The sequence below is a fragment of the Siphateles boraxobius genome, unplaced genomic scaffold, assembly GCF_051911475.1.
Source record: "Siphateles boraxobius isolate OS27281-9 unplaced genomic scaffold, OSU_SipBor_1 25, whole genome shotgun sequence".
Taxonomy (NCBI): Eukaryota; Metazoa; Chordata; class Actinopteri; order Cypriniformes; family Leuciscidae; genus Siphateles; species Siphateles boraxobius.
Window position 1 is genome coordinate 26,842,370 of NW_027508866.1, and position 21,521 is coordinate 26,863,890.

Consider the following 21,521-nt stretch of genomic DNA (forward strand, 5'->3'; position numbering starts at 1 on the left):
ATTCATCTCTATTAAATTATTTTCAGATAATGATTACAAAGCCACTTACTGGAAACTAAATAATTCTCTTCTAAAAGTGTCTAAAGTGCTGGAAAAGAAAGAATTAAAAGTTTCTGTTGCAATATCAAGTGCTTCTAAGCTATCTAAGACTTCTATCAAGTCCATTAACATTGTACACATCGGATGGTAACATGGTATCGCATCGGAGACGATAGAGAAATCCTTTGGTGAAATAGGGATACCAAGTTGTGCTTGTACATTAGGGACCAAGCCAGTACCATTTGTTTATAAATGAAGAAAGTTTAAGAGGAATTAAAAAAAAAAAATCTAAATAAACGGAATGCATAGCTGATATAAAAAATTGGATGACTAGTAATTTCCTTAAACTAAATTCTGAAAAAACAGAGATTCTAATTATTGGACAAAAAACTTCCACACGCAATAACCCAGAACACTGTTTAACACTTGATGGCTGCTCTGTCAAGTCTTCGTCATCAGTTAGGAACCTGGGTGTGCTCTTTGATACCAATCTCTCATTTGAAAGTCGTGTCTAGTATCTGTAAAAGCACATTTTTCCATCTTAAAAATATATCTAAATTACGTCATATGCTCTCATTGACAAATGCGGAACAATTAGTTCATGCGTTCATGACCTCAAGGCTAGATTATTGTAATGCTCTACTGGGTGGTTGCCCTGCACGCTTAATAAACAAACTACAGCTAGTTCAAAACACAGCCGCTAGAGTTCTACCAGAACCAGGAAGTACGACCATATTAGCCCGGTTCGGTCAACACTGCATTGGCTCACTATTAAACATCGTATTAATTTTAAAATATTGCTGATTACTTACAAAGCACTAAATGGTTTAGCTCCGCAGTACTTGAGCGAGCTCTTAACCCAATAGTCCTTCACGTCTATTGCAATCTCAAAATTCTGGCCAGTTGATATTAACCTAGATTATCAAAATCAACTGCTGGGGGTAGATCCCTTTTCCTACTTGGCACCAAAACTTTGGAACAATCTTCCTTACATTGTCCGGGAAGCAGACACAATCTTTCAGTTCAAATCTAGACTAAAAACACATCTCTTTGGCTCAGCATACAAATAACACATTATAGATTGCTATAATTCAATGTTAGGCTACATAATTTAGATCAGCCGGAACCGGGAACACTTCCCATAAATCCTGATGTACTTTGTACATCATAAGAAGGATGGCGTCTACGCTAATATTAGTCTCTCTGTTTATTCCGAGGTTTACCGCAAACCGCCGGATCCAGGCTATATAGAGATCTGAGGAAGGACCATCACATGGACACGACGACAACGCATCCCGGAAGTGCCAGCCTCATCAACACTGTGAAGGCCTCATAGACACCTCAACAAACTCATCTCCATACCGGCGTGATGACTCCGACCCCTAACCAGATGAACTGGATAAATATTGTGAAAGTTCTGATCCAATCTGACTTCTGACCTACTATGCCGCCTAAATCATAATCATACACTGTTCGTTTAAAAAAGGAGGACTGGTCCCCTGACTGAGCCTGGCTTCTCCCAAGGAGTTTTGGTTCCTTGCCACTGTCGCCTTTTTTCGCCTTTATTCGCCATTGGCTTTTGGCTTGCTTAGTTGGGGACATTTAACATTTAATTTTGAATTTAACAATACTATTACAACTTTACTTTCCTGTTATCTCTGTAAAGCTACTTTGAAACCATTTGTATTGTAAAAAGCGCTATATAAATAAAGGTGACTTGACTTGTTGATCCCCCTACACTGGAGGATGTGAAGGAAACAACTGTTGGAATATCTGTTTTTCGCTGCCTCCTACAAGTAAGAATAAGGCAGTTTGTCAACTTTTTCAACAGGATATTAGGAGTACACCCGCTGCTGTATCATATTGGTCCTCATTTGATGGAGAGATTTGTTGGGAAAACGTTTTTCTTAACCAATAGATTCAAAGAGACCTCATTTAAAATGCTTCGAAGGTTTTACCCCACTAACTATTACCTGCAAAAACTGAAAAAAGGCTTGGATATCAGCTATACTTTCTGTGAAGAGCTAAACGAAACTCTGGTGCATTTATTTTGGTCTTGCCCACATACCAAGAAACTTTGGAGCAAAGTGTCTCAATTTATTGTTGTCCACATATACTCTCAATTTGCTTTGCGGTGGGAAAATGTATTGTTTGGATTCACTCAACATGACATAAATTTATGTTCAGAGTATTATGTGGTTAATTTGCTTATTATTTTAACCAAATTTTATTTGCACAAGTCAAAATTCTTTAAAAAGAAACCAAGCTTTCTGGGGCTTGTTGCTAACATTAAGCACTATGTTATCTCAATATCTGAGTGTACAAACAAAAAGCTGTTAAATCATATGACCTCTGTAAGCGTTACAAGATATTTATTTTAAAAAAAAAAATCTTTTTTTTCTCTTTCTCTTTTCTTCTTTTGCCTTTGTTTACATTAGGCTATAGGGGTAGACTGTGTACAGTTGAGACACCTTAAATAACTTGCGTACGCAGCATGCACAAGTTGTGATTTTTGCCGTGCACATGTGTATTAGTGTCCTCTTTGATCATGGGAAATTTGAACAACGTAAACATCTCCGATCCAAAGATATCAGCAAAACTTTTTTTTCTAAGATAAGACTCTCACTTCACCATGCACACTCCACAATGAATAGCTCATTATCCTTATTTGACTGTTAAACGTAATCACAAATGTTATTCTGTGCCCTAAAAACTGCCATATTTCATGGTATTGTGTCATGCAAGATCATTGTAAAATTTAGAGAAATGTGCAAGGTGACCAGCGGGGTATGGTTGAGACACATGTGCATCAACTGTACCCCCGATAGATTTCTATTAGGAAACACACTGTTAAGTTGTTCAGTGTTATGATAACAGGCTTAACGTCGTAATTAGCCAGCATAAGACACAAATTAAAATAAAATTTGATATTTGTGATATTTAAATTGTATATTATTATTAAATATATAAAATATATTGTTCCTGTTTTATATATTTTAACCAGTGCTAATTTAAATAAATTAATGAATTTAAATGGATGAATAAATAAAACATGTTGCCCAATTGTTATTTTCTTTATTTGTCTTTATTTATTATATTTGGAATGAACGTTTAGTTACCTTTACATCATTAAAAATAGGTGTCTCAACTGTACCATGGTACTGTCTCAACTGTATCACATATGGGTACAGTTGAGACAAAGTTGAGACAAAAGCACCTTATTTTTATGAGCTAATTGTGGAAAATATAAACTACTTAAGGGTATTATTGATTGATAATATCTAATGAAATGTCATGTGCCATGTCATGTGGAAATTCACTTCTTTTCAGTATCTATTTATGTGTGAAAAATCAAAACGCAAAAAGTGTCTCAACAGTACTCAGTCTACCCCTTTGTTTTTGATAACCTCTTGACCTCCCTGGCTTATTTGTGATTTGTCCATAGACTTTATTGATGTACAGAAGATGTTGTTTTCCTGGTGTAGGCCTATGTCCTAATTTTGAATAAAGTAAAAAGAAAAAGAAAAAACTTTGACAAGAATGAATGAACAGAGTAGCGTAGCCAGAAAAGCGTCTCTGGGTGTGCATAAGAAAAACTGGGTGTGCCACATTTATTGTCAGATTAATGTGCAAAAAAACCCGGACCCAGCGTATCACTAACTTTACAGAATAGACTGGGCTGATGTGTAAAACTGGCCTGCCACATAAACATAATACTAGGCCTACAGTATATAAAATATAACTCAGGGCTCAACATTAAGGCTTTACATGTGCCATTCTCTTGTCCAAGTAAAAATCCAGAAATCGGTTTAAATGTATGCTTCATCTTTCATTTTAAATTATTAGATTTGATCAATATATTCAATTGAAATAACAAGACACTATGCTGTTAGCAATCAAATTAATTAATTTACACTGAAAAATTACAACTGCATTAAATAATGTTACGAGATTGTTTTAAATATTTTTTGAGATACAAATATGACATATTGGAAAGAATTATAGCTTACTTTTAAACACGAAACTAAACCACCAGTAGGGGGCGGCAGGTGACCGTCTTAATGAGTGAGTTATTGAGTCATTTATTCAAATGATTCGTTCAAACGGCTGAATCATTAAGTAATTAGGCAGTTTTTTAATGGGTCATTGAATCTTTGACTCAATCGATTGCTTCAAAGCGCTGAATCTTTAGGCTTGTTCGACTTGAACCGGCGCTGCGCAGACCGATCGGTTGATGACATCAAAGTACCGCGAGAGCGATTAGAGAGCAGACGGCTCCTTATGCTTTTGAATCGCTCTCGCGGTACTTTGATGTCATCAACCGATCGGTCTGTGCAGCGCCGGTTCAAGTCGAACAAGCCTATTCATTAATGCGGTTATGTGTTCCGGTGAGCTCATAGGGTGAGCTGCGCTGTGGTTCTTGGGATGTTTGTTTGGAACTATTTTCGCTGCTCAAATAGAACAAAAACAGTCAATATTGTGTCTAAAATGTAAGCGACTTGATATGAACTACTTTTTTATTGAACTGTCATATGAAATCAGTGCCATATTTTCAATTGTGATGGTATTCACCACTCGTGGTCACTGTGATGTTGCTTAACTGTATCATATCAAGTATAATAAATATAACGACTCCACATTAATTTTTTAACCGCTCTATGTTCATTAAGTTTCTTTATGTGATCTGCGCTCATTTGTTTCCATTTCTCCTCATGAGGCTGCGCGAGCCTCAACAGCACAACCGTATTACCAGTCAGCGGCTGTCTGCGGATTGGTTGGCAGTCAGAATGTCGGCAGATATTTTATTAATGATAATAATTTAAAAATTAAAATACATTTTAAATTTACAAATATTTTAAGTAAACAACATTAATCAAAGTTTAGAAAACGTTTTTATTAAAACTTTAAAAAAAGAATTCTGCATCTATTTTAGGCATCTATTTTAGCCACTGTGGGTGGCACCGGCACACCCGTGGCTACGCCAGTGAACAGACGCATATCGTTGCCACTATACTGTTATTATTACGGCATTACTGCCTGCAGCACCAGCTATACTCGAGCTATACAAAATGACACCTGTCATTTTGATTCGGATCAAACTGAAAAGTCGGTGTGAAAGGGCCCTAGATAGCTGGTCCATAACATTTATTTACTCATTAGCACAAATGAATGTGTGGCAAACAAGCAAAAAATCAATGATCCATCGGTTCCTCAGGTAGGTTAGTAGCCTACAGTTTACACAACTAGTTTCGTCGGAAATAAACAGTCAATCACAGCTGTCAAACATCACGCCACGCCCCGTTTTTATGGCATCAAATAACTAAAACCAAACGTATCTAAAACCGAACACATAGATCAGTGTGATAAAAACTGCCTAAAATGACAGAGCCCTGGGTTTATGTGTGTGTGATATTCAAGTCCGCTGTAAGATTCGACGATAAACATGTGAGTATCTCTAGTGTGACGTCACTGTCGGTAGCTATTAACCGCGCGCGCTCAAACTTCGAACAACAAGCTAGGCGAATCTGCTAGTTAAGTAAAAGCCAGTGTAATGAGAGTTATTCAACTGACTTAAACGCTTTAACGTTAGATACTCGATAGATACTTCATTCTCGAGAGTTTACACCCGTCTCCAGTGTAATCGAGCAGCAGCATCTGTGTTCAGGGAGTGCAGTGAAGTCGATATGCAGGAGGTCACCAGCTTCACCTCAGACATGATGTTATCTGACTCTGTCAGCATCGTGGAGTTGACAGATGAGGCAAAGCCTGTCGTGTTATCGGCCTGGTCTTCAGAGAGAGACATGAAGGCTTCTCCTGCAGGCACCTTCAGCCCAACAGGTGAGATGTGGAATAGGGTGATTATTTAAGTTAAATCTTGCACAGTAATCTTTGAACGTTAACGTTACTGTTCTTTTGCTCTCTTCCTTCTTCTGGAGGTCTAATTTAAAGGCCCCCTGTGGTGAAAATCAAGGTTTTAATATTGTTTATATGTCTATGTTGTATTTTTAATATGCTTCAAGACAAACCATGCGCAAATTCGCTAGTCAACCCCATTGCTGAGTATTTTCTCTTTAAAACTGCAGTGAACCAAAGATAGTCTCAAAAACTCTGTTTGAAATTGCTGGTGTTTCTGACGTCACAAACTACCTTGTAACCAATCAGGTCAACAAGTGGATCCTTAATGCTGGGGCCACACCAAAAGTTATTTAAAATGTTATAAGATTTTCAAAATGTGAGAGACCACAAACATGAGGACAAAAAAATCCTAGATTTAACATTTTTTCTCCTATAATGTGTGGTGTGCTGCAATGTGAAGAAGATAACACATAACACACAAACAGATTTTCAACCATAGTTCCGTCTGTGAACATGGGAAATCTTGCGAAATCTCCCAAGACTTTAGATATCGGACAATAGGCAGGAAAAAAATTGCTATGATTTGGAATGCTTTTGACAGAACATTGCCACAAATAGACAAGCTCATGCTCCATATCTGATGTCCATGTCCATTTCGCTCTGTGCTGCCATGACTGCGGTTGTTATGCTTGTCTTCTGTCAGCTTTCTTATTGGGTATCGTTTCGTTCCACCTGACAATCAACAGAGTATGTGAATTTGTCCTTGGGGTTCCCCCCACACACCAATTTCTGATTGGTAATATTCAACATGTTTCACGATCGGGGCGGCTCCGGCGTTCTTCTGAGCAGGTTCGGTCACTTTTAACACACCTCACACCACAGGAAAATCTACTTTATGAAATATGAGAAATATGAACTTAATTGAAAATACTGCATATTGCTTGTGAACTACAAGTTAGCTGTTAGACTAGTTATTAGAGCAGGGCTCCAGACTAGTCTAGTGGGAAGCATTTAAATTCTGCGCAGACTTCTCTGTTATAAACCATATCAGATCAAACAGCACAGACGTGGACACCAGGAAAATCATTGTGCCATGAAGGAAAGTTTAAAGATGTAGGAATACTAAACTTTGTGGCAAACAATCACTTTTATTTTTACTATAACCAGTAGATGGCGGCAGAGGAGCACTTATTGGCCATTTCCACTCCCTAATATATGGGACAAAAATAGGTCATAAAGTCTCCTTAAAAAAACAAAAACTTGTCTTTAAATTGTGACTGAATTAGCCTACTCCTTTTATAACCACTGAAGCTGTCGGTCAGGTCAGTATGATACTGTAGAAGAGCAATGGTAGAATTGTTAGGTTTTCAAAAAAAATTGGTTTTGCACGTTACCAGAGAATATCTAATAAGGGGTGAACTGTCACTCTCAGTAAACTTCCGGCTTCTGAACTGGTTGCAGTTCCTCTCTGGTTCCATATGAGGGCGCTCACAGGACGAGTGCAGAATGAGGTCAATGGAGCTATACCCCTCAAAATGCACTTTTCTCAGGATATAATTTTTTGTCTAGTAATTTGAATGTTGTATTCGAAAGGAGTTGCAAAGAAATTACTCATTGCTGGGTGTTAGCTTTTTTTGCTTGAGTCACTTATTTGCTTTAAAAAGTCTTTCAAAATGTCAATGACCTCATACACATCGTGCGGCCAGAGATACTGCTTTACGGCATTCCTTCAAACACTTTGGTGCTTTCGCGCTCTGCATTGTCTTTTCTCTCGAGGCATCGACAACACGGCTGACACAGGTACATACACGTGCTAGAAGAGTTTTTGTTTTGTTGTTTTAAAAGACCACGCCGAAAATAGACACACACATTCTGGTCCCGCTTCGGATGCCAGGATGCCCTCAAGCGGTATCTCTGCACGTAATCAGTCCTTCACTGACCAATCAGCGTTCATTAGCAGAATGCTAGCGTGTAATGGGCAACAACAACTCAACCTGTAAGTAATCGAAAGGACATTGGCCCTCATTTATCATTCTTGCGTAGAAACGGGCGTATATGTAGGCGTAAGATTATGCTTACACTCCTCTCACCGCCTGATTTATGAAGCTGTGGGTACCTTTGAAATCCATGTGTACGCAATACCTGCCCTTGTTAAATGCCGCGGCTGAAAACGATCGTCATTAGAATAACGCCCCTATAGACCCCTTTTCAGTTGGTAAACATGGTGACGTTATTTTGTGGGCGGAGCTTAGGTGGTTGCAGAACCCCTCTGGCCGCTTCCCTAACGTTAGTTAGTTTTAGAATAACACGCAAGTTTTGTTAGCTTGTTTTTTAATAATGACTGGAGAAAATCCGATTTTATCTTAAATTCACTCACTGTCCAGGACCGCAATTGTTATTTGCAAAAGTTAATTTTAACGGACGGAACCAGATTGGCCGACCCATACACGCTCACTCAATGGATGGACGATCTGACAGGATTAACGTAAACGCTATATCTCCGGTTGAGTGGCCCAACTTCTACACCTATTCGATAGAGAAACAGAGCGTAAAGAGAAACTGAGGGCATATAAATCTTTAGATGCCTATAACTATGTGATGAATGGTCATGTACAAGACTTGTGTGGTACGATCCGGAGTTCTGCCTATCCAGCGCCAAGAAGACGACAATGTAAAGTATGAATTTACGGTGCGATTTTAATGATGTCAATTTTTCTAGAAATAGAAATTCCAGATACAGCATATTCATTTTTCATTGATTCTTGCACTCAACAACACAACAAGATGACATTTAATAATAATAATAATAATTTAAGTTCCTTATTATGTAGCCGAATCGGTGCTGGTTTGTATTGGCCGCCTGCAGTTTCCCCTTTGTTTTGCCTCCAGCTAGCGCTGTGACTTAACTGTGACGTCGGCTCAAATTGGTCTATATATTCAAGTATCTGCTTCCCCCACGCCCTAATTTTTATGCCATGGACACACGGAAGACGGCAAAGAGGAGACACTTCTCCGACGTGGAGATCGAGACCATCACCATCATGAAAAAATATTATTAAATCAAATAACAATATTGTTGATGATGAATTCAAAGTTAATTGTATTTTTTTTTCAAACCACTATAAATCCATAAATTTTTTGTCTAAAAAACAAACACACAAAAAACAAGAGAACATGCAACATATAATCAGGGACTCATACTATAAATGAATAAAAATAAAATAAGTGCAACTGCATGAAATAAATAAAAGCCAAACAAAATAAATAATAAAATAAATTAAATAGTAAAAATAAAATAAATATTTACAATGTCACGTTCCAATATTGTCCACCACATAAAACGAATAATTTAAAAATAACACACAAATACAGTCCTTAAATACAACAATGTTAAAAATGCATTCAAATCATTTAGTAACACATTTAGGCTAATAGTCATTCGTGCTGAACTTGAAAAAAGTAATGATAACAATATTCAGGCCTACTATTAGGCTACGTGTTGTAGCCATTAACTAAGTGCATTTAGTTTCATATTTTCTTAAAAAATGATAATGTTATTTTTTCCCAATCTATGTTGATTATGAAAAGTGAACATAGGCTAATGCCGGGCATAGACCAAAGGATTTTCACAGTCCCAGAGGACCCAGACTAAAGACCGGCAGTCTTTAGGAATCTTACTGGAGTCTCGGCGTGCTCCCGTCGTCTCGATCGTTAAATGTGAGGTGATAATCTGCAGTCGGCGACCCGATTTATGCCAGTCTTTCTCTAGTCTTTCATATCAAACATGTTTGATATTATCGCTAGTCTTTAGTCTGAGACTAAAAACTGTGAACCCAAGTCTTTAGATGTGAGCTGATAATCTTATAAAGTCTTTTCTAAATCTTTTCAAAGTCTTTAGGTGTACAGAAAGCATAAGATAGGATGCGCAATATATCGGGAGACATGCTCCGACATGATTTTGGCCACTTAATTAAGTTTTGCTTTGTAGAAAGCCTTTCTTTAAAGTGAATTTCGTTTTGTATAAATTGTATCTTAATTTAAATATTTTTTTCATCAACCAATTGCCTGGATTTAATAAATAAGAAGCAAATAGCAGACAATATAATCATGAGTCATGACATGGAGGTGCGGGCGCGGTCCCTTGCATTGCACGTGAACTGGAGCGCGTCTCATCACAAATTAACCGAAACTCAGTATATGCCTCACAGACATGAGAAATATATCTATAAAGAAAGCTTGTAATGTCTTTAAACGAAACAATTATAAACGAAAAGAAATAGGCTACTCTCTCTATAGGCGCGTTCACTACGGAGATGGTGATCATCAATTTCATCTTTGGAGACACAACACTAGTTTATTAATAGAAACAAATTTATTTTTAAAAATGGCATTTATCGCGTTTTGGAAAAGAGCTCCTCATATCTTTTAGTTTTCAGTGCGTTTTGTGGTGTTAGGAATTGTTTTTCTACGTATTTCCGTACTAACTCAAAACGTGTGTACATGTACACCACCTCCTGACCTGGTGTAGGATTTGAGCGTGCCGTACGCCAACATCCATATTGATAAATATCAAAGTCACCTTGGTTTTGGGTGTACGCCAGGTGTACGCTGGAAATTTGGTGTACGCACTTTTGATAAATGAGGGCCATTAAGTACTCGTTCGTTCAACTTTCAACCTAAAACCCATGTTGAACTTGCAAAACCTACAATCAAATCTGAGATTTCTCAACGGCAATCGGGTAAAAGAGAAAAAAATCTAGCCGTCTAGCTTCATAGACTCCCATTCAGGGCGATCGCCCCCCAGTGGAACTCTGGTGGAATTAAAACCAAAATTTGGTACAATTGGACTTAATAGGGAGTGAACAGGCTCTCCGTAGACGGCTCTGACGTTACTGTTGTAGATAAGTAGATTATTTTTTCTGCATCTCAATTCAAGCTCAGTGCTTTACTTTCAAATTTTTAATAATCAAACGTGTAATATTATTCAGGGCTGAACGCTAAGGATTTGTTCTACTGGCCCGGTTGGGCCAGTGTTTCAGATTTGTACTTTCCCTGCCAAATTTTTCACTGGCCCCACAAAAAAAAAAGTAAAAGAAAAGCCTAATATTGTTTTTGTTATTTGATACATGTAACCATAATAAATAAGGTTATGACACCAAAATGTACTAGATTAACTAATTTAAACAGTAAGTAATAAAATAGGTGCAAATAATCAAATTACGAGCAATAGCACAAATAAATACAACAGAACAAACATAAATGAAATAAACAGTGCTTTTCAGGTTTTTCATGTTGGTTTAAACAGGAGATTTTCAGGTACAGAAATTGTATTCTAATGTATAACTATATAACTATAGATCAACCTATAGTTAATCAGTATGGAGCAGTTAAAGATTCATAAATAATGTTTTGAAATGTTGAAAATATAAAACATATGTTTTAAATTAAATTAAATTATTATTTTTTTTTAAAATACTTCACATGTGAAATTAAACCCACCAGTAGGTGGCAGCTAGTCACTGTTAATGAGTGAGACATTCTAGATGCATTATAATACACTAAATCAAGCTGTAAATGCATACTCTAAATGTGCACGTGCGCTAGTCTAATCTACCAGACTAATTTGCATCACGTAATGCATGCGTGCACTCAATGGGTTTGTTTTTGTTTGTTTTTGTAAATTGAGGGACATACTCGATAATGTCAGATCGTTAAATCAACAATTACAATATCATAGAAGATATATCATACAGCCCTACAGCACTGGCCCGATTAGGCAGCGGTCCCGAGCGTCACTCACACTGGCCCCGGGCCATCGGGCAGTCCTTATTGTCGAGCCCTGTTATTAATAACTGCATGATTAGATTAACTTTATGATTAAACGCCCTCCAGTGCTACTGAATAAGGTGCTGGTGCCTCAATCTGTAGAACTGCTCTCTAGTGTTAGCCTGGAGCCCTGCATAGCTGCAACTAACTACTAATTCCTTGAATCAGATAACATAGTCTCATTTTCAGAAATTTGTTGAAAACTGAATCTGTTTTTAATCTGTAGTCTGGGATGTTTCATCAGCTAAAATTTCAACATTAAAGACCGCAATAAGAGAGAGCGGCAACAGCCCTGGTAAGATCATTTCGTTTCTTTAGTTTTAATGATGATAATTGTGTGTTAAGCGTCTGCGACTTACTTTCACTTTGATTTGCGATAGTTTGCGGCGCGTTAGCTTGATGAATAGATGCTCATTTGCAGTGATGCGTGTTGCAGTTGCGTCGTCATATCTGACTATAACAAGAAATATAGCCTATAACACGCTCTCATACATTTATTTTTTATCGTTTTTGGGAGGAGTAAAATTTACATATGTGGTTTCAATAACCAGATGCATTTACACTTGTCCAGTTTCGACTGGAATGCGGGCGGCCCAGACCCCCTCCTGAAGTGGTGTGACCGTTCGGATTCAAACCATCTCGAATGCGTTTCGGAGGGCATTTACACCTGGTCTGTACAACATGTCCTGTTCTGTAGACATGGTTATTATTTATTTATTCATTCATGTTGTACCAGTCCAATATGACTTTCAGTTGGAATAAACTTTGTGTTGTAAGAAAACTTGTTTTATTTGTTATGAATCTATTTTGATGCGTTTTCCCATAACATTTGTAATTTTACATAAGTTTAAAAATATCGAAATTAATATCGATATCGCAATATTCATTATCGATATCGAAATATCAGATTTTTTCAATATCGTGCACCCCTAATTGGTACATGCATATAATGACCCAATACCTACAAAAAAGTATCTTGGAGCGTATCCCTAAACACAATAGGAAGTCAGCCATTTTGATCTTCCTCTCTGATTTTTGTGTAGTTTTTGCCATTTTCAGGCCCCGTACTTTAACGAACACCTCCTACAGTTTTAATCTGATCATCTTCAAATTTGGTGAGTGTAATCTTAAGGCCTTTGCGACATTAAATTGCGAAGATCTTGAGTTTTTGTCAAAGGGCGTGTCCTCAGCGGCCTGACAAATTTCAATGTTTCGCCATGAAACAAGAAGTTGGTGTAACTCAGGCAAACAATGTCAGTACTAGCAACATATTAAATATGCCATTGAGTTATAAACATGCTAGAAACATGCTAATACATGCTAGCAACACTTATCTGACTGAAAACGCATGCTATTATCCCCTTAATTGGGGACATTTTTGTAACTGACTTTATACTCCACCTATTTTTACCTACTTAAATGCACACTGCCCACCATGCTCTGTCCTCCTAAAGCCACCGTGTGGCAATGGCACGGGTGCGAGGGCCCTTTTCATCGCTGCTTGCAGCTTTAATTTTCATTGTTCTTCATTTTAGAAAAACCTGCTTCAGACAGAGAGAGCAGAGCCATCCGTGAGATCTTCAGGAGGTTCAGTGCGGTTGTGAAGCAGCCCTTCCTCTGCTGCGACCCGGACAGTGTCCAGCCTCTTACACCACAGCCCGACACTGTCCCGGGGCCCTCCAGGACCAGGCCGGCGGCTAACACTTCTCATACTGTCCGTGAGCTGGTGTGTCTGCCAGGCCAAGTGTGTGAGGATCTGCCGCTCTTGCAGATGTGTGTGCCGGGCTCCACTGGGATCGAGTCGCCTGTGCCAGATTCCCCCTGTTCGGATCTGCCTAACGGTGAGGCATTATTACTTTGGTTTATGTTATTTCTGCCCTGTTCTTTTCTATTAATAATTACTTTCTGCTGTAATTCTGATTTGACATTTGAAGTAACTATTAGGGCTGCACGATTAATTGCAATTAACATGAAATCGCACTTAAACCGATCTGGTTTATTGCGATTATGAAATTGCAAAGGCTGTGATTATTTGTCATGCGTGGCTTGTCATTGATGTACGGCTCTGTAAATGCTGCTCCATCTGAAAGCACTGCGACACGCTTCAAACATCTTTTCAGACATGAGAAGCTGTTATGAACCTCTTGTCCAACAAAAGACAACATTTAATAACATTCTTTTACTCCAAACTCCCTTCATAACGAAAGTTGAGCTCATCCTTATGTGAGATGATGTGCTTCTGACACAGAATAAGGCAGTTGTGTGTTTATAAGTCATGCTTAATCAATCAAAGCATTTCAATCTGTTTATTCAGCTACAGCGATAGGGATTTCCTGGAATGATGTGTGTTATCGTACTTCTTGTGGCAGGGCATATTTGGCGTGTGTGTGTGAGACGCCCTCTGGTGTTCAGATGATTTGGTGTGTGTGAGACGCCCTCTGGTGTTCAGTTCAGATAATTTGGGGTGTGTGTGAGACGCCCTCTGGTGTTCAGATGATTTGGCGTGTGTGTGTGACGCCCTCTGATGTTCAGATGATTTGGGGTGTGTGTGAGACGCCCTCTGGTGTTCAGATGATTTGGCGTGTGTGTGTGTGACGCCCTCTGGTGTTCAGATGATTTGGCGTGTGTGAGATGCCCTCTGGTGTTCAGATGATTTGGCGTGTGTGTGTGACGCCCTCTGGTGTTCAGATAATTTGGGGTGTGTGTGAGACGCCCTCTGGTGTTCAGATGATTTGGCGTGTGTGTGTGTGTGTGTGACGCCCTCTGGTGTTCAGATGATTTGGTGTGTGTGAGATGCCCTCTGGTGTTCAGATGATTTGGTGTGTGTGAGATGCCCTCTGGTGTTCAGATGATTTGGCGTGTGTGAGATGCCCTCTGGTGTTCAGATGATTTGGCGTGTATGTGTGAGATGCCCTCTGGTGTTCAGATGATTTGGCGTGTGTGTGTGAGATGCCCTCTGGTGTTCAGATGATTTGGCGTGTGTGTGTGAGATGCCCTCTGGTGTTCAGATGATTTGGCCTGTGTGTGAGAGACCCCCTCTGGTGTTCAGAGGGATATTTGGTGTGTGTGTGTGTGAGATGCCCTCTGGTGTTCAGATGATTTGGCGTGTGTGTGTGAGATACCCTCTGGTGTTCAGATGATTTGGCCTGTGTGTGAGAGACCCCCTCTGGTGTTCAGAGGGATATTTGGTGTGTGTGTGTGTGAGATGCCCTCTGGTGTTCAGATGATTTGGCGTGTGTGTGTGAGATGCCCTCTGGTGTTCAGATGATTTGGCGTGTGTGTGAGAGACGCCCTCTGGTGTTCAGAGGGATATTTGGTGTGTGTGTGTGAGAGAGACGCCCTCTGGTGTTCAGAGGGATATTTGGTGTGTGTGTGTGAGAGGCGCCCTCTGGTGTTCAGATGGAGCATCATTTACTGCCTATCACATAGGGCTGGGAAAAAAATCGATTTGATTTAAAAATCAAGTTGGTAGGTCAAATCGATTCGTATTTTCAAAAAATTGATTTTTTAGATTTTTTTTTCCCCCCTCTTCAATATAGCGTGCATACATTTTGCATTCGCCAAATCTTCCTTCAGGGTTTCCGTAGCAAGCTCCCTGTGGCGCAGCCCTCTCTTCCCCTCCCCTACCCCAAGGGCAGCGCATGCATACACAAACATGGCAGAAACAGCCAGCGAAAGAGAGCAGCTCCTTCCAAAGAAATGCTCTTCGACTTCAGTCGTGTGGAGTTGAAATATATTTACAGTTCGCAGTTATTTTGTTTTAAATGGGGGGGGGGGGGGTCGAATCGTAAATCAAGTTTTTTATAAAAAATCACGTGTGGTTTCATTTCGATTAATCGTGCAGCCCTAGTAACTGCTTAACAATCAGACAATGATATGTGTTGTAAGTTCATTTTTATTTGGTCGTTGCTCACATTTTAATCTTGTCAGAGATGTTTCTAATAGTTTGCTCTTCATTGTTCTTCATTTTATAAACTGCTGCTAAAGGAAGGAAGAGGAGGGCGGTGCGTCCTGGCTTCTTCATCAGGGCCCGTGAGGCTGTGAAGCTCCTCTTCCACGACTCTGCTCAGCCAGAGCCGGATCCAGGTCAGTCTGAGCCAGTGTGTGTGTCAGACCAGGCCTGTCCAGATATCGAGTCGTCTACTGTGAAAGAAAGTTCCTCCAAGATCAAGCAAGCGGCAAACAACTCCGATCAGGCCGGGTCAGTGTCGTCGTCTGTGCCAGAAACGCCTGATGAAGTGTTTGCAGATCCAGAAATCGAACTGACTCCAGGTGAGTCGCTATTGCTTTGGTTCACGTTATGTCGTCCCTGTTTAATTGTCTATTTATTGGGACTTTAGGCTGAAATACTTTGACATTGGCCAGAGGAGAACTGAGCGACTGAGCCTGGGTTCTCCCAAGGTGTTTTTCTTCATTCTGTCACTGATGGAGTTTTGGTTCCTTGCCGCTGTCGCCTTTTTTGCCTTTGTCGCCATTTGGCTTTTGGCTTGCTTAGTTGGGGACATTAGTTTAATATTAGCAATATTATTGATCTGCCTGCATTGACACCATTATATTAGTACTGAACTGAGCTGGACGATGACATCACGGTTTTCTCCAGAGCGGCTGTGTATATATATATATATATATATATATATGAACTAAATTAATACCTTTTTTACAACAAAAATGAAACCTCACTGAAGCTGGACTGTGTATTTTCTTCCAGAAACAAACTTTGTTGCATTATTTTCACGTTATCACTTTAAAGCTGCTTTGAAACAATCTGTATTGTAAAAAGCGCTATATAAATAAAGGTGACTTGACTTGACATCACTTAAAGATACTGCAGATTAGATCAGAACAGACCATCAAAGAAACTTGCAGACTCATGTTCTGTTTCTGTGTGTTTTTCAGGATCTGTCGTGTCTTTGTTTGAAGTGGATAGTCTGATGACATCAGGAAAATTCAGCAAGGTGTATGAAGGAAACCACGTATTCAGCGACATAATAAAGGTTGCCATCAAGTGCATCCCCAAATGCAGAACGGCCCGCTATCTTGATGTTGTAAGTTGGTAAAACGTAATGAATATTTGATAGTTAAAGTACAGATTATAACTGTTGCAAACATAAAGCTGAAATAGACAGACTAAAGCAATGTTCTTCAAATCTTCTTGTTTAAGTGTTACTCATAGCAAAGTAATCTCTGTTGTTTTTCTGTCTAGCCTGATCTTTCCAAACCTGTGCTTGAAGAAGTGGCACTGATGCTTCGGTTGGGACAAGCTCCCTCATGCCCCAACATCATCAAATTACACCACTGGATTGAGGAGGAGAGCGGCTTCGTGCTCATCATGGAGAAACCTGAATGCAAGAGCTTGGAGGATTTCATCTTGATGGCAGATGACATGACTGAAAGACAAGCATGCTGGTTAATGCTTCAGGCAGTCCAAGCGGTCAAACACTGCCATGAACGAGGAGTTTTCCATGGTGATATCCACACCGGGAACTTCCTGGTGTCTCACCACAGTCTGGAGCTCAAGCTAATCGACTTCCGCTGTGCTCGTCTGATCAATACTCAAGGCTTTAACAGCAGCGAATATCAAGGTGATTTGGCATGTTTTGTTACCGTAGCCACATTTGATATCTTACGGATCACATAATATTGTCTTGTTGATTACAAAATGGCTCAACAGTAAAACTGTCTGTCTCTTTTGCAGGACGGAGCTTGTACACCCCACCTGAGGTCATAGGGCACAACATATTCCACGCCGGCCCAGCAAATGTCTGGGCACTTGGACTTTTGCTCTTTGAAATCATGCATGGATATTTGCCCTTTGAAAGCTTTGACGCAATACTGCGTAAATGCATCGACATGGATCCGGCCATATCTACAGGTGAAAACGCAACACACCTACACAAATAGTTCCACTAGAAATCTAGCCAATAGAAATGTTTACGGTTTACAAAAACTTTTTTCATATTTAAACATTAGTGTGTGTCTGTCTCTAAGACCAACCTGTGCTCTCTCTTAACTCTTTTCAGCTTGCCATGACCTGATTTTCCAGTGCTTAACCCGTAATCCAGATCGCCGGCTGACGCTTGGGAAGCTGGAAGAGAACCAGTGGATGAAAATCCTAGAGCGTAAGAAGGAAGAGGCTTCAGTGCCTCAGTAAATCCAGAGGTAGGGAGCTGCATTACATCCTGTGTCAGAAGACCAGAATGGATGACGGCAATCAGAGGAAATCTCCACATATCACAGCAATAAAGATGCAAAGAAAACAAGACTCAAGACCTCATACTTTGAGGGGAGATGCACCCATTCAACTGGTGCATCTTCCCCAAGAGTGCCTGACCTGTATGCTGCCAGAGACATGATGTGGTAAATAACTCTGGAGCTGTGGGCAAAATGACAGCTTGATACTGATTACGTTTTTACTTGCACATCTGACCAACATGCATTTTTTAACCAAATTTTTTTTTTACAAAAGAACAAAAAAAAATTCAAAGAACTATTGCCAAAAAATATTATAAAATTATCATGGAATGTATATAAATATATAGTTTTATAATCATCATTTCTGGAATGTCACTAATTAATTAAATTAATTTAGTTTGTATATGTGAATATATCTAAATATTTATTTATCAATTACAATATCATATTACAAATATATATCCCTCCACTCCCCAGTAGACATTTTGTTCTGGTATGAGTACTCCCAGGTTACAATCACGTCTTCAGTTAGTCAGCTTAAGATCCTTTCCATCTAAACTGGTTATATCTTGTAAGCCTAGTAGTGAATGTTTTATGAGCAGTAGGATAATCATATTCATCCGCAATCACGCAGAGCCAAAGCACAACAAAAACAATGTTCTTCCCCAAAATGCATGCAGTTTTGTTTTTAACCACTAGAGGGCTTAAAAGTTACATTCATTCATTAACTATTTCATTTGTATCTGACTCTTTTGTGTTGCAAAATAAGTTGGATAAGCACCGTTATTTAAAAAGATATTTTTCAAAAAGGCAAGGTAATTTTTATTTAATTTTATATTTGATGACTTTGAATTACATTTCTGAGGATATGTCACCATGGCAGGTTATATCCAGCATGGTGTGTTTTGAAACCAGTGAAAATTGCAGGGTAGTATAGAGCCGGTACTATTCAGGATATTAAAATAAAGTGTGTTTATATATATATATATATATATATATATATATATATATATAATTACTTTTTTATTTTTTATGATTTACCCTTTCACTGCAAACAAGTAAAATGCATGCAGCACTTCATTCACGATTGAGGCAGGTTGAGCTGTTGTATGAGGTTTACCGACAGTTTGAGGATCCGCTGGAGTTACAAGGTTCAGTCACAAGCTCTTAGTATAAAGTTCAATATAAGCTCTGGTATATAGTTTAGGCAAAAAAAAACTGTTATTATTTTTTTTTAATCAAAACATTTTCAGAACAATAATGTTACAGAATAAACACATAAACAGAAACGTTTAAAATACTTATTCTGCTCGGAGTGAACAGATTGCATTTTTTTTTTCTATTTTTAAGCCCTGGTAATGGTGACAATAAAAACAGATTCTGACCGACAGATTTGAATTTGAACAACTGTTAAGAATCCGGTATGTACAGTTTTTGGTTACCTCACTGCCCTGACATCAACCAAACTGAAGACATAACTGGAAAAAAGCACCTTAAGTCAAAAGAAATGCAGCAACTCCTGAAGTGTTCATCAAGGTTCTACTTGACAAATTTAAAAGGAGTGTGTTAAGTCCAATGAGTTAAATCAAACTAAATTAGGTAAGATAAAATAAAACATAATTAAACAAGACTGAATAAATTTGAGTTCCGGATAACAAATACAGCCCCTCGGTCAGACTGTTTCTACAGCAGCTTGAGTGTGTATGCTAACGGTGTTTACCTGCTGTATGCTAACAGCATTTACCTGCGAGTACATCCGGTTGTGCCACTGTCTTTGGCGAGACAATACTGCGCCAATCTGGAACATGCCATGTGTAGCCGGCAGCATTCCCACATCCAGCTGCAGAAACTTCTCGGGATGATTGTTGTTCGGCAGGACAGCTATGTCCATTTTGTGACTTGTTTAAGGCTGAAATGATCCTTACTGAGTGTGAGTGTGTAATTATTCATGATGTAACACTATCTGAGCTCATGTGATACCACTATCCTGCTAATGAAGGGCTAGTTCCACACCTGACACACCTACATGCCAGTAGTATGTTACGCAATGACCTCATCCCTCCCTTTAACATGGAGGGATATACGTTATATGCATTTTCAGGTTTGTTTTGTGGAATAATATAAAATAGTACTTCTATTATATTTAAAGTACTATCTACCATACTTTGTTGTCCTATCAAACAAAATGGTCCAACCATTGTCTTCAAGACTCACTTCACTTGTATTCATGAGTATAGGGTCAGATTTAGATTTAAAGTGACATGAAACACCTCAGATTTAAAACATTAAAATAAAAAATGGGCATTAAAAGCTATGGAAAAGTGGGAGTGTAGAGGGTGGGAAGAGACAACCAATAACTCAGACCTGTAACAAGCACTAAAATCTCTGAACAAATGACACATAGTTACTTTTTTTTGTCCACTCTTCAATTTTCAGTCAACATTGTTGTACTGCTGAATCAGCATCCTTATTTGCACATTTGCACATATATATTTATATATATTTCATTTGAAGAAGACATGATGAAATATGTGCTCATACATGGTGCTGGCTCATGTTTGGAGCACTAGAATATTTAAAATATCTCCATAACTTGCAACACACCTACTCCGGTCGGGAAATTAATTGCGAGTGTTGTTAAACGGCACAGAACATCTAACTATTTCATGGCTTCACTCTAAATTATTATTGACTTTGCAATGAGAAAACTGCTATTTTTAGCACAACTCATTGGGTCTGATTGACTAAGCATGTGTACGCACAAATTTGTGCCTGAATTCTGCATACGAACATTTTCACAAACAAATCACGATTCACCAAAAACTTTCCTACTGAAATTTATTCTAAATTTACAAAAAAAATAAATGATGAAACAACTGAAACCACACGTACGCAAAAAGCACTTTCTCTGTGCGGCCTTACATTTTATTTAATCTTAACACGACTATCATTATATTTTATTAGCCTATATTAAATTATAAATTACATTCTATTGTATTATTTATTAATCTTAATATATATATTTCATCATATACAGTGAATGAGTAAGAAAAGCTGCCATAGCTTAAGCTGTGAGGTTTCTCTGAACAACGCAGATGTACAGCTGGCTAATGAGAGGTCTGTAATCTGGGTCTGTATAAAAGGTGTTGATTGTGTTTGAACTGATTTTCAGAATGACGCACCTGGCATTGCTCGAGGATCTGCCGAGAGAGGCATCTGTTTGACGAGAGTGACGAAAGGCTGTAAAGGAAAAGTTGTGTGTAAAACCCTTAAATGGAGATGGTTGGGCGTCTAACTTAAACTTATCTCGTGCACGCTTTTTTAGAGTATTTCAAATTCACAAACAAATTCTTGTGCGTGTTGTGAATTAGGCATTTTTCAGATTTTAGGCAGATTTTTCGAGAGAAGTTCTCCTGCGCATGCATATACAGGTCCTTCTCAAAAAATTAGCATATTGTGATAAAGTTCATTATTTTCCATAATGTAATGATAAAAATTAAACTTTCATATATTTTAGATTCATTGCACACCAACTGAAATATTTCAGGTCTTTTATTGTTTTAATACTGATGATTTTGGCATACAGCTCATGAAAACCCAAAATTCCT

The 21,521-nt window shown here is 38.6% G+C and overlaps 3 protein-coding genes across 3 annotated transcripts in view; 2 read left to right on the plus strand and 1 right to left on the minus strand.

Moving 5' to 3' along the window:
- The window catches only part of minar2 (membrane integral NOTCH2 associated receptor 2), a 29,287-nt gene extending 9,319 nt beyond the window's left edge, over nt 1-19,968 (minus strand). Inside the window, exon 1 of the mRNA XM_077243433.1 lies at nt 19,658-19,968. Coding sequence (XP_077099548.1) covers nt 19,658-19,804 — 147 coding nt within the window. The 5' untranslated portion in view covers nt 19,805-19,968. The remainder of the gene's footprint in view (nt 1-19,657) is intronic.
- Nucleotides 5,444-13,974, plus strand: LOC143750694 (uncharacterized). The gene is made up of 3 exons (XM_077243879.1): nt 5,444-5,877; nt 13,257-13,562; nt 13,970-13,974. Exons 1-3 carry the CDS (start codon nt 5,724-5,726, stop codon nt 13,972-13,974), a joined length of 465 nt encoding a protein of 154 aa, XP_077099994.1. The 5' UTR covers nt 5,444-5,723.
- Nucleotides 15,700-17,981, plus strand: LOC143750380 (serine/threonine-protein kinase pim-3-like). The gene is made up of 5 exons (XM_077243432.1): nt 15,700-15,993; nt 16,618-16,766; nt 16,925-17,303; nt 17,417-17,593; nt 17,742-17,981. The coding sequence occupies exons 2-5, from the start codon at nt 16,653-16,655 to the stop codon at nt 17,870-17,872; spliced, it is 801 nt and encodes a 266-aa protein (XP_077099547.1). The 5' UTR covers nt 15,700-15,993; nt 16,618-16,652; the 3' UTR covers nt 17,873-17,981.
- Nucleotides 19,969-21,521: the final 1,553 nt, after the last annotated feature.